This window comes from Sander lucioperca, chromosome 15 (genome assembly GCF_008315115.2).
Source record: "Sander lucioperca isolate FBNREF2018 chromosome 15, SLUC_FBN_1.2, whole genome shotgun sequence".
Lineage (NCBI taxonomy): Eukaryota > Metazoa > Chordata > Actinopteri > Perciformes > Percidae > Sander > Sander lucioperca.
Window position 1 is genome coordinate 26,859,219 of NC_050187.1, and position 24,149 is coordinate 26,883,367.

At 40.9% G+C, this 24,149-nt stretch overlaps 2 protein-coding genes across 53 annotated transcripts in view; both read right to left on the reverse strand.

Annotated features, from left to right (window-relative positions):
• The window catches only part of LOC116061713 (calcium/calmodulin-dependent protein kinase type II subunit gamma-like), a 62,509-nt gene extending 58,945 nt beyond the window's left edge, over positions 1 to 3,564 (reverse strand). For all 50 annotated transcript variants that reach the window (XM_035992425.1, XM_035992424.1, XM_035992397.1 and 47 more), the window contains exons 1-2: positions 3,323 to 3,564; positions 2,205 to 2,299 (exon numbers count right to left, since the gene is read on the reverse strand). In XM_035992425.1, coding sequence (XP_035848318.1) covers positions 2,205 to 2,299; positions 3,323 to 3,387 — 160 coding nt within the window. In that variant the 5' untranslated portion in view covers positions 3,388 to 3,564. The remainder of the gene's footprint in view (positions 1 to 2,204; positions 2,300 to 3,322) is intronic.
• Positions 3,565 to 12,257: 8,693 nt separating this feature from the next.
• On the reverse strand, positions 12,258 to 20,161 carry si:dkey-174i8.1 (arylsulfatase I). Of its 3 annotated transcripts, XM_035992685.1 has the most exons (5): positions 16,646 to 16,808; positions 15,366 to 15,425; positions 14,723 to 14,862; positions 13,580 to 13,912; positions 12,258 to 13,485 (listed from the first exon to the last, which is right to left on the reverse strand). In XM_035992685.1, the coding sequence occupies exons 3-5, from the start codon at positions 14,731 to 14,733 to the stop codon at positions 12,402 to 12,404; spliced, it is 1,428 nt and encodes a 475-aa protein (XP_035848578.1). In that variant the 5' UTR covers positions 14,734 to 14,862; positions 15,366 to 15,425; positions 16,646 to 16,808; the 3' UTR covers positions 12,258 to 12,401. The 3 variants fall into 3 exon arrangements, with proteins under 3 accessions (XP_035848578.1, XP_035848579.1, XP_031171761.1); XM_035992686.1 differs by lacking the exons at positions 15,366 to 15,425; positions 16,646 to 16,808 and adding an exon at positions 20,103 to 20,161 and having other exon boundaries at positions 14,723 to 14,971; XM_031315901.2 differs by lacking the exons at positions 15,366 to 15,425; positions 16,646 to 16,808 and having other exon boundaries at positions 14,723 to 15,325.
• Between the last annotated feature and the right edge of the window lie 3,988 nt (positions 20,162 to 24,149).

The following is a 24,149-nucleotide window of genomic DNA, read 5'->3' on the forward strand; positions in this document are numbered from 1 at the left end:
GTGTTTATGGAGACAACATTCATTACTGTATATGAAGACGTTTCTGATAATGGTTGTGTTATCTTGGCTAGGAATTGGGATTATTTTTGTTCAACATTTCAATCAGTTATGATTACAATGTACTTGAAGTAATTGCGGAGATGTGGGAACACGGCAATATTGCTACAACGATGTCTGATATGAAAGAAGAAACAAGTAATCAGATGATTGAACACATTATAAACAAAGCAACAGTTATGGCAGATTACCAAAACCACTTTATTTCAAGGTAAAGTATATTATAGTGCAGACTCGCTACCACCGAGGACACTGTGATGGATGGTGACAACTGACAAACCGATTTAAAACCTGTCCAATCGCCTGACTGCTGGTCTTTCTTGCCTCATATATGATTTCCTTTTAGTGATGTTGCTGCATTCCCGGATCTCAGCAATTGACTTGGTGAGTGCAACTTTACTATGACCTAAAAAAACAATGACCTGAACAATGAAAATAAGAATTAAGTTGTAATAAACAAAACTCATTCTTTAACTGTCCCAGTGACACATTTCTCCTCGCCTTTCTTTCAGTACTATAGACATGTATGTGTGTGTGCGTGCGTGTGTGTGTGTCTAATGTGTGTGTATTTCACAATGTGAAACTGTGTACAGACAGGCCCTGTACGCATATAGTTAAGTGTGAGAACTGTTAGGTAGGTGAGAGAAAATGTATGCAACTGTGCTTAATGTGAGAAAAGAGCAGTCGTCTATGTTCGTGTGTGTTTGTGTGACAATTGTGACCACGACACAGAGACCCCCCCACACACACGCACACACAGAGAACACAGGTCTTGCTGCCAGACAGCCTATGGGATGAAGAGTTTCACACTTGCTGTTACCAGGTTACTACACAGCCCTCTACACACACACACACACACACACACACACACACACACACACACACACACACAATCAAATTGCCTCCTGAGATGGGGTTTTTAAGATCTTTCTTTAAATCAATCTTTTGTTTACAGAGAAGGGAAGCAGGGGGGGGAGAGGAAGGGAGAAAACACAAAAAGTAAGGAAAATGACATGGGTGGGGGGGTTTGAGAAAGACAGAGAGGGAGACATAGCAATTCAGCCTGCATCCCCTGGGAAAAGAGCAGCCCGAGCAGTCCAGAAGTGGCCCTGATCTGTACTTCATATCATCACTCAACCTTTGGTGTAACCTTCTGATGCTTGCACATGCCCACACAGAGTCTGCAACATGCTCACACACCAAGACAAGAGGAGTTATATATAGTGAAGGATCAATGGAATTCATGTGCAAACAAAAAAAATCAACAGACAGAAATGCTTGGATTCAGCTACATGGCAGAAGGAACGCCATGACACAAACACACACAGAGCAACAGGCAGACTGATGACAATCAACAAATCTGCCACAAATACTGCAGCACAGGTGGTGATATTTCAACATGTGTTAAACTGCTGCATGTGAACACACAAACACAGGCTGGCAGAAACTGCTAACTGTAATTGTAATTGGAGAAAGGCAGATTCTGCTTTTGATTTCGATGATCAAAATCGAAAGCTCATTTCGATCGATTTTCGATTTAGAATCAAACTCATGATACCCCTACTCATTGCACAGAATTACTTGACCCCAATTTACGCCAATTGTGTATTATCATTACATTTGAGTTACACAACTAAGCATCTGTGACTCAAAACAAGAGAGGTACAAACACGGAGCCAAGGGAAACTGTGTGCACTCACAACTACGGCCAGTCCAATAGGTCAAAGTCAAACCGGTCCAAACCATGGCCAAAACTATTAAAATAAGACCCCATAACTTTCCTTTATCTCATTCTGTGAGCTGCTGTAAAAGGACATTTTAGGTTAAAGGTCAAGCTGATGCAAGAGACTAATGGTAACCATAACAAACAAAAAATGTTTGCAGACAACTGCCAAAGCCCACTGAACTTCACTGTACAACTTAAACCGCAACAGCCCAGCTCTGCCAGCTCTTCAGGAATCTCCGCTGACAGGGACAGGACAGAGCACCTGGATCGCTGCTCTTCAGGAAATAAACTACCAAACCTGCAGCTGAACTGACATCACTGAGCAACTACAGCAGCTTGGACAGCAGCATAACGTTGTCAGCTCTTAGTTTGCATAAATTAATGTGACTGTAATGCTGAGCTACAGATCTGCTCTACTTACCTCTGGCTGAGAGCTTTTTTGTGTTGATAATTTTAGCAGCATACTCCTGGCCAGTGGACTTCTTGACACATCTGCGAACGATTGAGAAGGCACCCCTGGAGCAGAAGAAATCGATGACAGCTCAGTGAAACCATTTCAAACATAACAAAACTTTCCATCACGTTGGTGTGTCGCAGGGTAAAGTGTATAAACTTGTCACACACTAAGGGCATACATGAATCATATACAGGTAAAGAGAGGGAAAAGGAAGCCACTTGCATAATTCTGAAAGTCTGATATTCTGTGTATAAGATGTGAGAAGAGGTCCTGGCTACTAGGGGTGGGAGAGAGGTTGTTTCATTCTGAACGGGAGTACAGGAGAATGAAGCCACTGAAAGGTAGAATTAACATTGAACTGTGTCTTCTCAGCCTGGCTGCATTTTTGCACAGACGCCTCCTTTAAACTCATGCGGTCGGCTGTGTTGAAAGGTGGAGCAGCTCTATTAGCCACACGCAGAGGTTAGATGTTACCAAGTGGTTTTTTTAACGAGAATATACACTGTAACGTAACACAATAATTGTGTCCTTTCATGTTTTAATCCTGAATGCAGTACATGTGTGATACGCATAGGCAAATGTGCAACCGCAACAGTCTTGTTGGCAGCAAAGCCTTATCTTCCTTTTCTTTACATTTACAGTAGCCCTGCAGTCTGCTTAGAAATGCACAAAAACAGCTGAATGATTGAACAGCAGCGCGAGGATGCCACCAGTCAACGGATGCGTGCAAACGAGTTTTCGACGCGTGCACATAAATTGGCAAACAAGTTGATCCTATACGCGGGGGTTTCACACCTTTTGCGTTACAAAGATTGCCACAGTGGTACGATACACCTTTAAATAGCCTACACAGTCAGGATTATACACAAGCATTTGTAGTGCTAACATGAAAATTCCCACATCTTATTGTTGCTTAGGTGGTTCTCCTACCCTTCCCTGTTTTTTGACAGCCCCTATCCTGCCTTGTCAACACTGAAGTAAACGCGCACAATGGCAGCAGCAGCATAGAGGAGAAAAAACGTGCAAACACACACACATACACACTGAATGCAACAAGAGCGGCGGCGGTGACGGTCGCTTACTTTCCGAGTTCCTCGTACAGCTGATATTCGTCTGTAAATCTCGTCGAGGTTACAACTGTAGCCATGTTGACTGTTGATTGTAGGGGAGAGGGGGGAATCACCTCGCGCTTCAGTGGCCGCCTCGTACAGGTTTCGGGAGGAGAACTCGTAAAGGCAGAGAGGGGGAAGAGGCTCTCGAGCTCAGAGGAGCAGAGAGTGGGAGGGGAGAGAGGAGAGATTGGAGGGAGGGGGGAAAGGGCTGTAGTAACAAAGATCCTCCATTAGGATGATGAATCACTCTGTGTTGAAAAAAATTAAATAATAAAAAAAAAAATAAAAAAAATAAAAAAATGGAAGTGAAAACTGGTTTGCAAAAGTTAACCATCTTATACTATGCCTGACCTCGTGTACTATTTCGTGGTTATGGCATTTTCTATTCATTTTTACTTTGAACCCGTCTTAAAGTTTTTGAAATAATGTAGTAATTTGCTTTGTAAAAGTGTTTGTTTTAAGTCACTCTCAACGAACAAAGTTCGATGTTTAAGGTACAATAACATTTCTGCATTAAAATGTCTAAAAATGAAAATATTTTCATCAGCCTAGGAAAATGTATTCCCCTTAAGCTTTCATCAGTCTGGAAAAACTGTCTTCTTACACAGTCTGTTTGTTAAATGCTGGTTCAAACCAGAAATAATGGCAGAGTGAGATCTCTTTCAGCTGTCTTCTCCCTGGCAGTAGTGGTAGTGGTAGAGGTGGGATGTAAGCCGCGCGAGATCTTTTCTGGTTTACCAGGAGCTGCAGACCCAGGTTCAGTTTTACCATCTCTCCCTTCCATCTTCGACATATTTGCACAAAGATGAAGCTGAAACCAGAACAGCTGAAAAGAGCAGCATCCTTCAAAGACCATGTATTGAGATGTGATGCCGCAATCTTTTAATATTGGCACAGAGCAATAAGCTGCATGCCCACTGTATTATGCTTTTCATTTCCTAAACTGGGCCTACCAAAAAAGGAGGATCAGTCACCGCTTAAAATATGGCACCAGGAGACTAACTATTTAGATTTTGTTTCACATCTTCTACTGTTTGTTTATCCCTAATATAAACCAAGTGTATATATAGGCTATATATTAATATTCAACAACAGAAATCTGCTGTAACAGACACCTGCAGTTAATATAAATCATTTTAAAAACTCTTGCTCAGAACAGAAAAATACATCACAGATTTATTACGTAACTCTTGCTATCAAACCAAGTCTACATATATTTTTTTAACTTTTTAAAAACAGACTTTTTAAATAGAAGCTTTTACAATATTGACAATGCTATAAACCTTTTCTAAAGGTGCTTTGAATTTATGCTGGTAATGACATTTTGTTTTGAAAAAGAAAGATTGGAGATTTATTCATTGAAATGTGACAGTTATCTGAGGATATTTAAAGACTGGACACAATATTTTTTTAATGTGTCATTTAGTTTCCATATCTGAGAGGCATTTTAATGTCTCTGCACAGCTACAGCACAACATTGTTTAAAGAACACAATGATGATCTCACACTGTTAGTGTTGTCCTTAAGGCTGTTTCCCTGTGACAGAGCATTGGTATATGCTTCACTGCTAAATGCCCGCATGCCTTCCTCTGTATCCTTTAACACTGCATGTATCTGCCTTCATAGTGCGGACAAAGCTTCCCCATGAATACCTCTATTATCAACATTGTCACAGTGTTTCCACAATGTCTTACCTTTCACAATCATAACTGTCATCCTAATTTGGTCATGACCATTTCATCATGCCCACTGTGATTTATAAAAAAAACGATTTTACCAAGGAATTTAAAATTAATAAAAAGAGAGACAAAAATCAGTGTTCAAAGAGCCTTGACACCTTATTATCGCTAGCTAGACCAGCCAGCAGAGATCTATTCATGGAGTCGAGGCTTCGATCTGACTCGTATGCAGTTTTAGGGATTTTAACTGTAAACTGGAGCATCATTGTAAAAGGCAGGGAATTATATACGTTATGTAACGGCCTGCTGCACTGTAAAGCTTTATCTGAGCTTTCATGAATATCTCATGCAGGGTATTAATATATCATCTTGGCACCATGTTTAAATATATGTGTGTTTGTGGGTGATCACAGCTGCACAAGCTGTAATGTGACAAGCTTACTGTATGTCAGCAAAACATGTTTTGTCTCTCATATTTCTTTTTTGATTCGATCATCTGCATAGGATTTGAGACACTTTTATGTTTCTGTAGTCTATAACAGGGGTGGCCAACCAGTTAGGTATAAAGAGCCACAAAAAAAAACTCACCATAGCAAAAAGCCACACAACACATGCACGTCCATACTACAACAGCAACAGTGTCTTCCAGATTTAATGGCAGTCATAATACATAGCAGGTTTCATAGTTTTTTTTTCTCACTTAGATTGACTCAGTGGGAAATCTGACAGTCTTTGTTATCCACAATCCTTTTCAGGTCTTGCTTGAACTCGGTTGTGGCCACTCGAAGCAACTCTCTCATTCATTTGTCACTAAAGGGGCTTTCAAACAGTCAGATTCAGCAGTGAAAGGGTTAACGAGGAAGGTGATCTGTGGCCGCTGTTTTTCCTCAGGTTGCAGAATCTGTCCTCAAAACTCTGCTGCATTATTTTCCATTTTAAAATAATTGGCAAATGTATTGGCAGATGCATTCAAATGTGTTTTTTTTTTTACTTATCTGAAATACTGTATGTTTCAGAAAAGTTAAAAACAACAATCAACCAATGACACAGCCCCCAGCCACACAGTAAGAGCCTCACAGGAGCAGGCAAAGAGCCGCATATGGCTCAAGAGCCACAGGTTCGCCACCCCTGGTCTATAAGATAAAAAAAGAAGTTCTTTCTGGTCATTTTGGTCATATCACATCATCTTCCTCCACAGATGTCTTCTGAGCACTTTAAAGCTGCTCTCGTCAATGTTCTTATTTGACAATGGGTCAAATGACGAAAAGGTGTCACCAGGGACAAACTCTTACTGACAAACATACTGTTCCATTCAGCTCTACAGGGTGTCTTTTAGCTCACTCTCTGGTTTCACAGCCCCCTCACTGTTGCGGTTTCAGGCGCACTGCTCTCATCAGCATTGTTTCCGTTTTAAAAACTGTACACTACCTGGCCAACATCAAACTGCCGACTAAGTTAGAAACTAGCTGGTGAACATAGTGAAGCATTTAGCAGCTGAAGAGACAGATATTCCCCTCAGGTGCTGGTGGTGACCAAAAAAAAAAAGAGTAAAAATTAAGCTTGAATTCAACAGGTCACCAGAAACATGGCTGTGGGACAAGTAAATAAGCAACTGTTTTTTTTTTTTAAAGTTCCTCATACCAACTTAATTTAAGTTGATCGTATTTCCGTGGTCTGTACTGCTTATTTCCACAGCCCCAAGTTGTCAAACAAGTATGCAGGTTTAAGGACTTCTCATCCATGTTAGTTTAAAAAACAGTATATGATCAAACAGACCATGCCTTGTATTTGACTGATTCAATTCTAGTATCTTTTTAGTAGGAAATTAATTGTAAATAAAATGATTTCCCAAAAAACAGGCTATTTCTGTTTGCTTGTCTGTTCAAGTATGAAACCTTGCCCTTAAAACCGTCCCTCTCTGCCTTTGGGTCTGCATTTTGGTCCTGTTGCCAGCATTACTAAAGATGACTTGTACAATAGTAGTAAGAGGTAAAACAGATAAACACTTGCTAAATAAAACAGAACAATGCCTTTAACATGTTCAATATGTGTAAATATGTGTAAATGCAAACTCTCAATCTCTTCTTTTCTCTCTGCCTCACTTCTGAACTGTGAGTGTACATCTACAACAGTGTTTAGAGAGCATTGCTGGCGACTAATGAGTGTTTGAAGTGAGCACAGGAGCAGTGCGACCAGTTTCTGCCATAATTACAGAGGGCCGCTCTGATATGAAAGCTTAATTAGTGAGGGTACAGAGGTACTGTCGTATTAATTGCTGAATTGCTGTGTTTCTTGGTGATGTGCCTGTCAGATGATTCTTGGACAGGCTATGCAGTGGCAGGTTGAAGGGTGGGTGGTAACAATGGAATAGAGCAGCCATTCTCAACCTTTCAGGCTTTCAGGCTTCTGAGCAATTTCACCAAAACGTGGTTTCCCCTCTAACTTGATTGTTTTATTTAAGTAGGCTAATTGTTAGAAGCCTAACAATGGAAACAGTATTACAGAAAAAAAGCAAAGATTAGAAAAAGTAAAAAATAATTTTGTGTGACTGAGGAAATTTTTCTTTTGCCTTACTGTTAATAATCTTGCAACCACTCAGACTTAACTTGTAACCCCATGAAACCTCTGGTGAGGTAGACCTTGGGAGGAAGAAGCTGGTTAGGGAGTAATACAGGAGATGTAAAGTGAGGAGGTCAGAATACAAAAAGAGGAAAAAAAGTAAGTCAAATTAAAATTCTGTATCTTCCTCCTCTTTAACCCACATACACATGCTTAACAGGCTTCATTTTGATGAGGTAATTGCCTCTCATTATTTATAATTGACTATACTATTTTTCTGTTTGACGTGTGTGTACACGTGTGTGTGTGTGTGTGTGTGTGTGTGTGTGTGTGTGTGTGTGTGTGTGTGTGTGTGTGCCTGCGTGTGTATCTCAGGGAGTGACCACTATCATTCCTCAACACAACACCCAGAGGTCAAAACCTCAAATCTGCTGCTGCGCTTACACTGAGACTGAGATTGGATGACACTCAGTAAATCTCTTTTCAGGTTTCAACAGGGTAACCTTGGGAACAGTATGTCATGTACAGTACATTAGAGGGGATCTCTTACCTTTCTTTGTCAATTACTAAACTGTCAAATTGTCCCAAATAAGTATTTAATAGCACATCAGGGCTATTTCAGCGCATAATAGGCTGCAATTTACAGTGCAAGAAAATAGAGAATGTCATCTTATCGAGTCGTTGATACCACTCTGTCTCACTGAATTAGTGTAAAGAAAGGGCTGCATTTACTTAAGTGTGCCTTATCTAGAACACAGTGTCCATCTCAAGGAACTAAAAAGTTATATTTATTTCATGAACCTATTGTGTTTAACTTCACGACTTCACCAAAGAATCTTAAGATCTGAAGTTAGCCTTGCCTTCAACTGATTACCCAACAGTGGATATGACAGCTCCCTCCCACGTACTGGATAGCATTGTGTGTCAATGTGTGTGTGTGTGTGTGTGTGTGTGTGTGTGTGTGTGTGTGTGTGTGTGTGTGTGACACCTCCTCTGTGATTTATATCTTCTGACGGTGCCTTATTTCTGCGGGCCATCACAGTATACTTGGAATCAGATGTGTGGGCATCTAACGATTGTCTTCACCAGTTTCTCACATGTATGGGACTCTGAGGCTCTCTGAGCAACATTCCTACTGTTAACCCAAAGCAGTCTCATCAAATCTCATCACTGGGGTCTAGTTCTGATGGTGTGAGGTTTTCTCTGTGTGTGTTTGTTGCATGCACACATATACAGGAGGTGAACAAAGTGCGTAGCTTCAATGCTCCTTGGAGTGATGTCATGGAAGTCATGAACTCTGTGTAGATGGATATTCTTTGAGAATAGAAAGCCACCAGTTGTTTGATTTCCAGTACTTCTCAAAAAGGGGGAGGTCACAGAAATTGTTTGAGTTTCTCCTGGTATTTGTGAAACAGCTCTTGAATTGCTAAAGCAATACTGTGTCTTTAGAGAGGGATTAATAAGACTAAGAGTCTACATCCATGCTAGCGGCTCTGTGAGGCACCAGTCGATTCCGTCAGAACTGCTTGACAGATATTCGAATAGCAAACACCTTTCCGATGTCGGATTTGGGGAGTGCTGTGTGCAATTTCTGTAACTTTCCAAACGTGACAAGCCAACATTCACACCTATGTGACACATGTTTCACAGCTCTGTGTGGTTTAGAACGTTGCCAGGGTTTGAACTTCTTTTTCATTTGTTACGCAACTATTTCTGTCAATTTTCATGTGAACAACCAAGTGCAACACTATGACTGCCTTCCAGGGTAGACTTTCTGAAAATGTGTGCCATTTTCCGCATACTTAAACAACATCCCAACCCGCTTTTAACACCATGGTGTGGCCTTTTGGATCAGATGTAAAAAACATTTAATTTCTGACGTGATCGGACAACATGTCATAGGAACTTGCTAACATGCTGATGTTAAGCAGGTATGTTTACTTAATTTGGAGTGATAGCATGCTAATACATAACATTTACATTTGCAAGTTAGCACTAAACACAATGTACAGCTTATGGGAATGCCATTAGTTTTGCATTTATTATTAAGTATTGGACAAATTGAAATAATGTTGTCCTGATGATGGTGCTACATGAAAAGTCAGGGGTCACCAAAGTCAGTAGGATTCATCCTCTGGGCACCATGAATGTCTGTACAAAGTTTCATCATTTCATCAATCCAATCCATCGACTAGTAGTTGAGATAATTCATTCTGGACCAAAGTAGACCGACCAATCTCCAGACATTTCCATCCATAAAGTTGTACTGTATGTGCATGACAAAAGAAACAACTACTGTTACTATACAAGTTTGCAATGAAACTTTGCACATACTTTGTAATTGTGAGCCAGTAAATTTAAAGTAGTTTCTAATGTGATTTCTATTTTGTCTACTTCCGACCGCACATGCTGTACCCATTAATAGTACTTAAGCTGTTATCTTGCACCAATGCACTCAGGCACACACATCCTTGCAGACTCACAGATACAAACTCTTTGCTAAACAGTTACACACAAATCCACAAAGTGTATTCCTAACCACCAGCCCCTCTCTTTTCTGATTGCAAAGTTGATAGATTGTTACACATTGTAAATTTAAAATGACAGATTCAGTTTCTCATTGTACCATTGTTGTCCAAAACTATTAAAAACACATTGATGATCCACACAGTTGCACTGGGTAACATGTTTCTTCATTACGACGAACATTGTGGTTTGTTTTGAGTCAATCAGAATGAGCAAAGAGCTGAGGAATAAAAGGAGGGAGGGTGACAGGGAGGTAGGAGGAGGCAAAATGGGGAAGAAATAGTGAAGGAGAGTTAATATTCATTATCAGACCACTGAGGAGAAATCTACAGCTCTGTTCTACTGTGTGTGGGATTGCTGCTGACACACACAGATGCATGTCAACATCCATACACTCAGATTAAGATACACAGCTAAAGGCTGGGGTCAAGGAATGTGCTGCTGCACTCAGTACCTATTAATGTTGAAGCTGTTTACTGTGGTACATGTTGTATTAGACTAAGCAGCATCACCTATGATTCATTCCTATTAAGATACAGATCAGTAGCACAGCAGCAACTTCACCAGCAGGGCAGGCAGACACATCATACTGTACCTAATCAGACGGCCTAAACTATGGCTTCCTCAGCCCAGTATCCTTATAGTAGGAATTACATCCATATTAGATGATTCTGCACCTCACGAGGTAGGTCCATTGCCAATGTTCAGTGCCAACACAGGAAGTAGTGTGCCTTGTATGTTGTGAAGTGGAGGGGGGGGGGGGGGGGGCGTAAAGCACATCTGACTTCTCTGAGTTTGCATCCTGTCACAGACCTGCAATTCATGTTTAAAAAAAACCAACATTATCATAAAGTTTCCCTAACCTTAAAAGTGTACCCCACTGATTTATCATTGCACTCTTATAACATTTTCCCCTAACCTTAACCATAATGCAGTTGCCATGTGCAGATATTGCAGAAAGTGAAAATTTAATTAACGTTATCATTGAACTTAATCCAGCATTTTGCAGAATTGTCCATATTGACATTCTTGTCTGATGATAGGCTTGATCTTCTGACATCCCACAATACATGCATGCAGATACAGAGGCACATTTTTGGAATGAAAAGTACATTTTTCACAGGGGTACCATAACAAGCACCCACCATGTACGTGATATGAAACCTGACTACTAACTGAAATACTCTCAAAGTTACACCAGCTATTCATTTGAACTTTTTATGTAGACGTGTACCAATTTGACACTCTTTCTTTATTTTCCCTATAACCAGTACCACATTACGTATACAAATTAAGCTGCCTTTTAGTGCCACAAAACAGCAACAGGTTTGGTCCATGACTTTCTGCAGACATTGTGTGAAGTCATGAGATGCTAAGATTGATCTTTTTGCATTCATTTTTTATTTAGATCATTTGAATTAGATTTCCAGCATTCCATAACACAGTACATGAGTTATTTAACATTTAACAATCCAGAAAAGACTGACAGCATTAGCTATTAGTTGGTTTCATTACGGTTGGCACTGGACATTGTGTGGTGGTCAAAGGGCTTTCAAAGGCAGAAGAGTGTGCTATAGTATGAAAAGAAGTGAATTTGTATAACCCCTTAACAAAAGATCGAGGTGACATTTGACAAAAACCACCCCCGTGGGTGTCTTTGTGTCATCCTTGAAGGGTTCTCTCGGATGATTAGGAGATGAGACATTGAGAGGTCACCCTTATATCCTCTTTCCATCTCTTCAGGCCTCACTTCCACATGCACGCGCTCTATCTGCAGTCAAACTATTCACAAATACAGGCATACATGCACAGTGACACACAGATTGCTCCCTACGCAGTCCAATGACGGCCCAAAGTCACCCTGCTGCAGTTTGGCTGCAGGACAGTGTGAGTCAGCTTGCTTAGCCAGCCGCGCAGCCCTTTCTGCTTTTCCATCAGGCTGCCTGTTTATCTGCCGACCTTCAGTATTTGATTGTGGCTTTATCTTGTCTATCTGGCCTGCCTGCTTGTCTGTATTTTTGTTTGTCTCCATCTCCTTTTCCCTTTAACTTCCCCCTGGTAAAGGTGTCAGTATGCTTCAAATGAAGTCCTCGCCAACTTACACAGTGAATGACCAGTTGTCTGGAGGTGAAAAGGCAGGATTTTTGCCCCGACTTTGAGCGTAGCCATTAGGAACAGGTATTAACAGTTTTGCCTTCAGGTGTGCTTAGACAACACATGTACAACCTAATTCATTTGAAGCATACTGAACCCTTTAGTGTAATCAATTTTGCTAGATGAGACATTTAGAAAAACAGGGTGTTCCTCTGCAGACGTGAGCCCACCTTCTTAAACAGGGCTTTTAATTTGCATACTTTGCAGTGCTTAATCTTCATCCTTTCTTTCCTGCCATCCTCCCCTCCAGTATCCCCCTCCTGTCCCTCCAGGCCCAGCCAGGGACTCCACACCCCTCCATGGAGCTCAGGGTCAGCCATAGGATCATCTGGTGGATTCCTGGTCATCACAGCTGTCTGGTTGTACTCTGCCAGCCTTGTCAGCAGATGCTTCACTACCTCTGGACGAGCTTCTGCCAGGTCTGACCTCTCGTAGGGGTCAGAGGTGAGATTAAACAGCCACACTGACTTCCCCAGCTCACTGCGCCGCTTCTCAAGTTTCTGCCACCGTTCTGGACCACCGGGAAGAGCCTGTGGGGGTATCCAGTCCCCGTCACCCACATTTCCTGTCAGTAGCTTCCAGTCCCCAGCCCTTATTGCTGCCCTTACGGCTGTGTCCCAGATCCCAAAGCCGTTGAGTACCAACGCCTTGTCATATGGCTCCCCAGGCTTCCTGGAGACTGGGTCAATGTTGAAAAGGATTTCAGTACGAGGACAGGGTAGGCCCTCACTGATGGTCCCCCACACATCGTGACCATCAAGGCCACGGTGGGACTGTGGGGCCCCGGCCAGCCCCAATAATGTGGGATACCAGTCAGAAACATGGATCAGTGCTCTGCTGACTACACCCTTCTTCTTCAGGAGGGGACTATGGACAAAGGCCACAGCCCGGATGCCCCCTTCCCAGTAGGTCCCTTTGCCACCTCTCAGCGGCCAGTTGCTTCCCCCAGAGAGCGGCTGCCCACCGTTATCAGATGAGTAGATCAGTACGGTGTTTTGATAGAGCCCACTAGTCCTCAGTTCCTGGACAACTTGTCCAACCCCATCATCCAGGCAGCTCAGCATGGCTGCGTAGTGGCGCCTGACACGATTCCCCTGGGAATCATAGCGGTGCAAAAAATGGTCTGGTACCTGCAAGGGTGTATGGGCAGCCTGAAGGGACAGATAGAGGAAGAGTGGTTTATGGGGGTCGTGGCTCCTCAGGATCTGCTTCACTCTGGTTGAACAGAGAGGAAATAGGAGGGGTTTTAAGGGCTTTTTGTCTCTGTATGTGTGAATCTGTTTCATTTAATTTATACCTGGATGCTCACCTCTCTATGTACAGCAGAGTGGAGTAGTTGCCGGCCATCTCCCAGGCAGGCCTGTCTCCATCATGCAGGTCAAATCCACAAGCTTCAGCCCCGTCACAGCTCCGATAGGAGAAGTGGTCCCCACTGCCAGTCAGTGTGCCTAGGAAACTCTGAAAGCCACGTCCTGTGGGTAGGCAGCTTGGCCTGCAGAAGCCCAGGTGCCATTTTCCCACCATGTGTGTGGCGTAACCAGCTTCAACCAGACGCTCTGGTAGTGTAGGGATGCCCGGGGGCAGGCAGAGCGGTTGACGTGATCGGATGATCGAATGCTGGAGTCCAGTGTGAATTTGGTAGCTGGCAAGATAGCGTATTGATAAGATGTAACAAAATAATGGGAAATTTCACTGATGGAATAAGAAATATTGCAACCTTGGATACTCTCACACCGTTACACATCGAGATGTTCAGTGATTTTATAGAATTGTTTTGTGATGAGGAGCTGTTTATTTACTTTTTTATTGCACCTACTTTCAACCTGCAACATTTCTACCAGAAAACTCTTTAATCTGCACTGAAAATATGTGGCCAGTTATCCACGGGAATAATACAAATTCAGTATCAAACAACAGAACAGACTTAGATATATATATATATATATTTACAGTGTGTTTTATTGAGGATCGTACAGATTAGATGAATTGTAGCATTTCAGTTTTAAAATTGCTATGATGTGAGACAGCTGTCTGTGACATACCTCTCCAGCAATATACACACTGAAAAATCAATAAAACACGGATCATTTTTGTAGCCAGTATCATGATCAAACACATCGTATTTTTAAGTCTCAGACAGGATTTTATTCCAATATAATGGGATAATGGGTTATCTCTGTTTCTTTTATATCCATCTATAACTCAGAATATGGGTATATTTTGTTCTAGTGATTAGATAAGATAAATAATTTAGTACTTGATCTTGGCAGTACTTGTGGTACTTTTATTTTATGTCCTTTTTTGTACTGAAAGCTGCCCCATCACTGAATTCACCATTAGAGATGTTAGCAAAAGACAAAAAGCCAATAAAGCCTATGCATAATTATATTATATGAGAACAGATGCAGTAACTGAATTTTCACAATTATGTAATGATAAAGAAATTACTCACCGCCCTGTCATGAGTTGACTGCGAGAGGGTGAGCAGATAGGCTGGACGTAATAATTTTCGAGTTTGACCCCCTCTGCCGCCAGCTGATCCAACACAGGAGTGTGGATGTCTGAGCCATGGTAGCCAATGTCTCCGTAACCCTGGTCATCCACCATGATAAAGATAAAGTGTGTGGGCCTGAACCTTTTCACCTTCTCTGTGCCAAAACTGTCATCCATAGATTCATGTTCACCCAGGCAGGAAAGGCCACCGAGCAAGGTCACCCCAATCACCAAGAAAAACACAGACAAGATACCTCCCCTCATTTCCAGCTATCTACTAAAGTCAGATGTTGTCTGTATTTTCTTTTCTGCTTAGTCTGCAGTCAATTAATCTCAAGCCGGATCACGTCTGCAGAGAAATGGGCAGATCTGTGTGCCCAAGGAGCTCGTCCGAAAGTCTTATCTGCCCATTAAGTATGAGTTGTCGTCTTTTTCTGGGGCTTATTCTTGGTTTTGTGAGATGGGGTTGAGCTGAGGCCAGCTGCTGTGGTGGGTGGAGAAAAACTGCTGTCTCTAAGAAGTTCATAGAAGTGTGTGTGTGTGTGTGTGTGTGTGTGTGTGTGTGTGTGTGTGTGAGAGAGAGGCTTCTCTCTTTGCAGTACCTTGCTACATTCCTCTGTATTTTCAGGCGCCTCATACGATGGCTGGGAAGACCTGGGCAACTGAAATACATGCATAAACACAGACACACAGACACACACACACACACACACACACACACACACACACACACACACACACACACACACACACACACACACACACACACACACACACACACACACACACACACATTCAGAAAGCAAAACAGCAAACACATCAGTCAATCAGACATCTATATATGAAGAGACTTGACTTGCTCTCAATTTCCCTGTCAGTATAGCAGAAGAGCTTTGTGTCTTTTGTGTGTAAAACTTCAATGTGACCACTTTTGCTTGCGTTCAAAGTGGGAAATGACAAAAAACGTTTGGCAATCACTGCTCTGGGTAATCCACTGAACTCGCTGTAACTGTTTTCACAGGGACTAGTTCTTTGATAAAAAGTAATATTCCACTGTAGTCATTGTAACCTAATAGTAACTTAGAAGAAACTGACTATTAAAAGCTGATCCATAATAAGGCAATATGTATTATTACTGCTACTACCACAATTACTGTCATTTATACTGTCATTTATATAGACTGCCACTGCTATTAAAGTGCTATTACAACTGCTACAGCTAAAATATCAACTAGAATTTCCCGTACTGTATATTCCAAACTATATTGCAAATTCCCAATGAAAATCAAATAACCCCTTTCATCTGTCTTTTGTTGCATGATAGTGCTCAATTAATAAAGTCACCTGATGACAATTACTGCCCGTGCCGGGGCAATAAAACCAATCCGACTACGGAGGAACATCCGGTGTTGTGATGAGAATGTGTATCGACCGAAGCGCTCTTAGATTTCACTTTACTGACATCGCCTTCCCATAATGCTGAGAGAAAATCAATGCCTCAGATGTGAGTCCATTTACTACGTTGTAGAAGCAAACTCATGTTGCCTCACCCTGTGGGAAAATTCACAGGCTTTTTGCTCACAGTGAGAGTGAGGTGTATGCTGGAGAGATTGAAATCTATATGCTGGGAGAGGGAAAGATGACGATGAGGTAAGAATGAGGCTGACAAAGTGGGTTGGGGTGATACGAAAAGAATATGAAAAGAAATACATGGCATAAAAAAGATAAATTAAGCAGTAAGTGAAAATGACAAGAGGGATACTGAAAAGGAGAATAAAAAGGGGGATAACAGTGAAAGCAATAATGTGCACACGTGAAAAAAAAAAAAGCTTCACTAGGAGAGAGTACAGCATAAACAAAGTGGCATAAACGGAACAGTCACCTTGTCTTGCTGTGTATGTATGTCTGGGTCTCTGGGTGTAGCCGTCAGTTTGCCTCAGGGAAATGCAAGGCGACATGAACTCTGTTTTACCACTGTGAGGGGGCGGGCTGTAAAAATGGAAAGTGACAAATGTCTTCTTGAGGAGAAGAGAGAAAGGGATTGTGTTCTTTCCTCAAATGTGTGTATATATCACAGAAGTGATACAAGTGAAAACTCATGTTATAGATTATTTTGTATATACTGTGTTGTCTGCAGAGGTGCACTTTAAAAAGGCACCCAATGATAAAATCTTAATTTTAAAGGAAAAGAAAGTCAAATATAAAATAGCATTTAGTATAGGTTAAGGTTATGTAAAAGGGCTCATTTTTAAGTAAACACCGTTTTTGCAACATTCTCAGGGCATTCTGTACAGTTTTATCAACAAAAGCCCTTTCTACAGTGCAACAAATGGGACATTGGTCAGTTTCTGTGTAGGGTAAAGAATGCAACCTGTAGCCCAGTGTGTATTTGTACAGTGTGTTTGTGTGTGAACATGTGTGTGTGTGTGTGTGTGTGTGTGTGTGTGTGTGTGTGTGTGTGCGTGTGTGTGTATATATGTGTGTGTGTGTGTATTGGTATTTTGCAAAAAGCAGTGATGCAGACTAGAAGAGAGTAGCAGTGGGTGGGATTTATTCATGACGACGAATAAGTGGATCTCTGTTGCTGGAGCTAAAGTGAGGCTCGATGGTGTTTTAAGCCCCCAACGTCTCCTTCCAGGCAGCACTGCGACCGTTGACTTCAAGGCACCTAAACCTAACCCTAACCATTGCCTAATCCTAGTGCCTTCCAGGCAGCGCTGCCTGGAAGGAGACATTGGGGGCTTAAAACACTGATAAACTAAAGGGAGGGAATGTGTGTCAAACTGCGTCTGAAAATGGCGTTCATTTTCAAGCCTATCAAACATAAAAAATAAAGAGCCTATTTATATATTATATTACTTTATTACTTTATTATTATCCACAAATTCATGGTACAGTAAATGGTCAGTACTGGCTACTGCTGTACTATATACTGTACTCTGATAAATGAGCTACAATCTGTACAAACATGTCCAGCAAATAAGAAAAGCGTAGAGCCATGTTTGTTGTGATGTTGCTGGGAACCTGATGTTGAATTTAAACATTATTTTTGCGACTGCAGAAAACTGTGACAAAATGCACCTGGATGCAAAATACAGTAGGTGAAGAAAATAACCATCAGATGTTTTCCCAAAGGCAGACATAAGCAATGGCATAGTGGCCAACTCACAGAGAAATGTGTTGCTCTAAGGTTGTTTGGTTAATACTGTCTTGCAGCTCTAGTTTGACACCTTTATGAACTTAAAGGAATGTAACTAGTCCAGAGAGCATCAACATCAGGTTTTAATTGCTGTCACTGCTCTTTCACAATAGCTTAAATTATGCTTACAATTATACAAATATCTGTTACATAGTACCTTTTTAGCTAGCAGCTATACATACAGCAATAAATATGAAACATTTTGTGAAATGCAACAAATTAAGAAACAGGTATTCATTCAAAGCACATTTACAGCTTAATGTTTATACCTTATTTAGGATAATTTGACAGTTTCCATTACTGTACCCTGAAACTATATAAAGTACTGGTGACAGACATACAAGCACACACAGACAGTGTAATCTAAGGCTAGGTGGTCCAAGCTTGCAGCTTACTGTCTCTCTGAACAGGCATACTCTAAGACATCACACAAACATTGTCACTCCTGGCCCTGGAGGTGACTCTGACAGAGGCTGACTCTGCTGCTCCTGAAATACTCGAGGATCATCTTCCAGTCGGCAGAAACTCAATCCACTCCCTCTTCTCCTCACCTTACTTAGCGATGGATTGACAAGATGAAGCTGAGGGGGTGGGGGACAACTCCGTCTCATCACATCAAACAAACCCCCCACCCACACGGAGGATGCTGGTGGACTTTTGTCAAGTTCACAAACTTTGGGGAAACTTTTCCACCTGCTCTTTACAGTACCTCTTTGGCCGGGCTGTTCCATCCTGTCAGACATTTTCCCCGAGGAGTGAGCGCTGGCTTTGACTCATCAAAAATTAAAGGGATTACACAAGGTTAATGTGTGCACTGTACTGTGTGTGGCCTGGTGTGTGTACTGTTGTGGTACAGTCAGCGGGGAGTGCCATCGTGAGGATTTAAGGAATAATGCATGCAGATTAATAGCAAATACGATAGAGGGGGAATAATAAAGGAACCCTGCTTCTCAGAAATATGCCATGAAGTGCCCTGATTGTACTTATCCGTACCTTCACCCAGAGAGAAAAAAATATGTAGTAAATTCAGAAGGTTGGAATGGAAATTTGCAGCACTTGACACAATACAATGACTGTGTACGAGTGTCAGCTAAGTGTTTAAGTTTGCAATTAGGTGCCTTTATTAATTGAAATTACTCACAGTTTAAAGTAGGCTGAATTTTAAAGGAGAATCTGCCAAATTAGATAAAATAAACTTTTATTTTTGAACAGACTAAAAGTATGGTATTTTCAGTATTATAAACCCAGCTGGGTAAAGGACAAAAGGAGCACAAAAAGGAAAAAGAGCGGGAGTTTTTACGCTAAATATTGTAAGCTCCCTGAAGTTTAATGAGGCAACATTTCCATGTGAAGAAAGAGCAGGCTATAAAACCCATTACCACATGTTGCATTGTGTGCTCTAAGCTGTGATTTATGTCTGTATATGCATGTACAGCTTTCTTTTCTTTCTTTGCCTGATGATGTTGATGGTCAAGATGTTGCCTCGAAAAAATGTTGCTGCTTGAGGACAGCATCTCTTTTTTCCTTTTCAGTATTTTTAGCCATGCTAACAGGATGGCGTTATGGTTATTGCAGAGAGCGGTGGCTTCTGTTGGCAGGTGCACATTATTGTACAAATGTTCAGGGTCCCAGAAAATGAATCCTACCGACTTTGGTGAGCCCCTGACTTTTCTTCCAGTGCCACGGGCAGGTTGTCATTTTTGTTTTTTAGCGACATGTCTTCGCAACTATTGGATGGATTGCCATGATATGGCTTGGATGGTTCCCAAAATATTTTGAGAAAACACCATATTTTCCCTCATCAGCGAGTATTTACTTAATCTCAAATACCCATATAGGCATTTGTTACCATCATTATGGGTGTATTACTAAATATGAGTTTAGTGGACTGGATATGAAGTATAAAGGTCACTGTGATATTAATATACAAATACTGATAAAGTTTATTTATGCAACGATTAGTTTCCAGATTATACTACCTGAAATTCAGGCTTCCAACAGAAAAAAGAAACAAAACAAACTAAAACAATCATAGCCTACTTGATATAGTATATCGTATGTTTTATGCCGTTGTTCTGTATGAGTTTGCAGGTGTGTGTGTGTGTGTGTGTGTGTGTGTGTGTGTGTGAGAGAGACACACTGGTGACAGCACATGGAGGTTATGAGGGACCAACTGGCGTTATGCCATCTCTGTGCCATGAAAGTCCTGGGAGAGATGCAGCACAGTCTGTCACAAACTGGGGTCAGCAGTTCAGCGCATTAGGGGGAAAAAGGTGGAGGCAAATTCAAGTGGCTGAAACTTAAGCAGTAACATTTTGCTAACACACATTACACAGTAAAGAAAAAGACTGAAGGAATTGATTGCCACACCAAAAAACTCAGATCTAGACCAACTTGAAGCCAACTTTGCCCCACACACATTACTATGTAGTGACAATTACACTGTACATATAATCTGACATCTTAAAAATTGTTATATCCAAAAACTTAAAAAATAAATAAATAGGAAGCAGAAAGCAGAAAGAGAGAAAGTGAACTGGACGGCACCAATCAACGAGGCTGGAATCTGAACTAAATGTCAGCTTAAATAATATAATTAATTCCCAGAAGAAATCTTATGGGCCTTAGAAAAAAGCTAGAGTTTAAAAATATATTGCAAAATGTCAGAATTATACCTCCTTCAAAAGAAAAACTAACCTTTTTAAGTTTATCGGTGCTGCCTGGAAGGCACTAGGATTAGGCAATGGTTATGGTTATGGTTATGGTAATGGTTATGGTTATGGTAAAGGTTATGGTTATGGTTATGGTTAGGGTTAAGTTTAGGGTTAGGTGCCTTGAAGTCAACGGTCGCATTGCTGCCTGGAAAGAGACGTTGGGGGCTTAAAACACCATCGAGCCCTTTTTAACTTGACATTTTAAAAATGTGAGACTCTCAAGGGTATTATAAAATGTCTTTCCCAAAAGGGTACAATATGACGTTGCGTACAATTCTCTAAAGCTACACTCTGAAAATTACCTTCTTCCCATGTACAGATTATATTTCAGGCATTTCCCTGCATATAAAATACATTCCTGCTTAAAAGAAACTAGTTGCAAATAAGTTACACAAATGTTTAGAATAGTCATCTTCCTTACTTTCTGTGTCTACTTTTATTATTAAATATATACACTGTTCACTTTGTGCACCGCCGTTTCAAAAAGCTCTGCTTACATCATGTGTATTTGTATGGCAGACTCATTTTCACCTCAGTGTCTGCCATGCTGGCACAGATGCCTCAGTTAAAGACCACTGGGTCTGTCCCTGCTGCTACTCAACAGATTTGTCTGTCAAAGTCGTCTTGGGAAGGCAAGTTGGCCAACAGAGAAGTCATTAAATAGAAAAATGAGAGAGAACAGAGAAAATGTCTGAAGCTCTTCACAGTAAAAATGATTGAAAAGGAGGAGAAAAAAACACAAACCATGACAGTGAAAGAGGAAACCTTGAAAGGAGAGATAGGCTGACACAAACTAATTAACAGCGGGAACAGGGAGGAAGCTGTCTCCTCACTTAACAGTTCTCCCATGTCCACAGGAAAAAACACTCAGCTTCCTCCATTTCCTATGTTTAAGCCACAATCGGCAAGTCTTTGCTGCACTCTTACCCACCGCTTTAATTCATTTTGATGCCATGGCACAATAGAACGCATATGGAGTAAAAAAAAACATATGGAGCCACAGGGAAAAGTAAAACGTTTTTGCCATGCTGCTCCATATGGATTTTGACCTTTTTACGTTTCTTGAAAGACAGCCCACTTCTGTCTTCTGTGGCAGAGTGACTTAGCAGACCTTTTCCTGAATTGTTGCGGGCAATTTAGTTTGACAGGAAAACACAACAGCTAACAACACATTGTATTGGTTTAGCTGCACAAGTCTGTTATTGAATATCACAAAATTCTCCTTCTATTCTTAGATTTCTCACTCCTGTTCTGGCAGTGTTTGTGTGAAGGGTTTGTTGAAAATGATCTGAGCTCTCACAAAGTCACAAGGTCTTTCAAGTCTTTCACAACTATATTGGGACAGCATTGGGGTTTTTGTTTTTGGACTCATAGGGATGTGAGAATTTTAAAAACAATGCTATTAGATATGTCTGAGTTATAAACTCACTTGAGTCAAGCTTTTTACCATTTAGAATTTGAAACCAAAATTTCACCTTATATCTCAGTGTAGCTAAAATACTGGTGCAGACTAGTTTCTTCATGTCCTAAAATATTTCAGGAAGAAAACTGCATGTCATGTATCATAAAACTTGGTGTAAAGTGAAACATCCAACACAAAACACAAGAGGGTAGTTAAAAATCTGTCAAATCTAATGTTCGATATCTTTAACAACAAAAGAGACAAAAATAACTATAAATACAGTAATTGTTGAGAAGTTAATAGAGAAGTACAGCTCCAGGAGGGCAACAACTAGCCTACCTTTAACCACTAGGGGGAGTGGTTGGCACAACTGTTCTACAGCTATGTTTGTTCAGATATCTGTCTAATGTGTCACTTTCCCTGTGTAAATACAGATCTGATATAAACTGGATCAGTTGTATCTGTGTGGTTAAGCACTTGCTTTAACTGTAGTGCTCTGTTAGATTTGATACCATCTCAAGGAAGAGAGGGTGACATTTTCTCTGACTGTCTGACCCAGGACTGATCTTGGTTACTATCCTGAGGCCTGGAGACAGCTGTAGAGCAATGCTGCCAAAGGGAGCAGCTATCATTGGTAACCTCCTGTAGCATTAATAATGGCAGTGGTGCCTTTGCAGCAAGGGGATCATCCAGGCTCTATCAACAGGTTTAAAGGCCTGTCAATGCCCCAAAGGAAAATACAACATAGTTAAAGAAAGTTCACATCCACTGAGACCCTGTGTGCAGTGGAGATTGATTTGTTTGCTGAGTTTGACGGGGTTTTTAGATCTATTTTTTTCAGTGCTTTAATTAAATTAAGATTAGAGTAAGACATGTACAGAAAACAGGAAAGATAAGGACCAAGAGAGAACAAGAGAACAGAAGAGATTGTAACAAAGTAACAAAAGCACCAAAGTAACACTGGATGATGGGATTCATAAATCAAATTTGTATATTCAAAAATGTATAGCCAGTTTCTCAGATATGACATTTAAGTTAAGATCAAATGTGTCAGTGTCTTTCATGAGTATAGACCTCATTTGATTGAATTTTAACTAATCAGTTTGGAAGTTTCCTTCAAACAATATTTGTATCTTACCCACTACTGAAAACTCAGTGGTAAAAAGACCTTCAGTTTGAGCCAGGCTGTGGGAAAGTACTTTGACTCAAATAAAGCTGCCTAATGTCACCTGTACAGTGTGTGATAAAAATTAGAAACTGGAATGCGATACAGTATCAAAATCAACTAATATAAGGCAGAATGATGCAGGAAATATCATGTTTGCTTAAAATATGGGGTTGGAATGTGTCTGGAAATGTTGTCAAAATCAAGATCCATGAAACTGGCAATGCAGTCTTATTGCACCAGTTAACTTTAAATGTATAACCACTAAAGCTAAACTAAGATGGTGAACATGGTGAACATTGCAAACATTACAGCTGCTTAACCTCAGCATGCTAGCATTGTCATTGAGAGCATGTTAGCATGCTGACATTAGCATTTAGCACCTATTACAAGAGATATTATGGCTCTCTGATTTAGTACACAACAAGAAACAATTTCACAAAAAGAATGTTCACAGCATTTGTTTTTCTTGTCTGTATCTGTTATATACAAGCAAGCATGGATCCCTTCTGTGTTGCAAAGTATTTGTCATTCATTCAACACTGTGGATTTAGGACACATTTCAATGTAGCTATGTAGGCTGTTTATCCAGGGCTTGTAAAAGTATTTATCCTAAAGTCTCCATGATGACAGCCTAGAATGTATCCACATCCAGAGGAGCTGTCCGGATACACAGCAGCCTCAGCAGTTAAAGACTAATCAGCACCAAAGTCAATCCACTCATTGTCTACATCATTAATTTTCATCAGAACAAGAGTGGACTGTCCTATCATGGAATGTCTCATCCCTGAGATTTGAGAGTCTGGCTGTAACCCTACTAAAGGTTACTAATGACCTTAATGCTGTAAAGCCAGATATGAAACAGTGCCATTTGGACTTTCTGAATGTTACCTTTCCCTTGGTCTG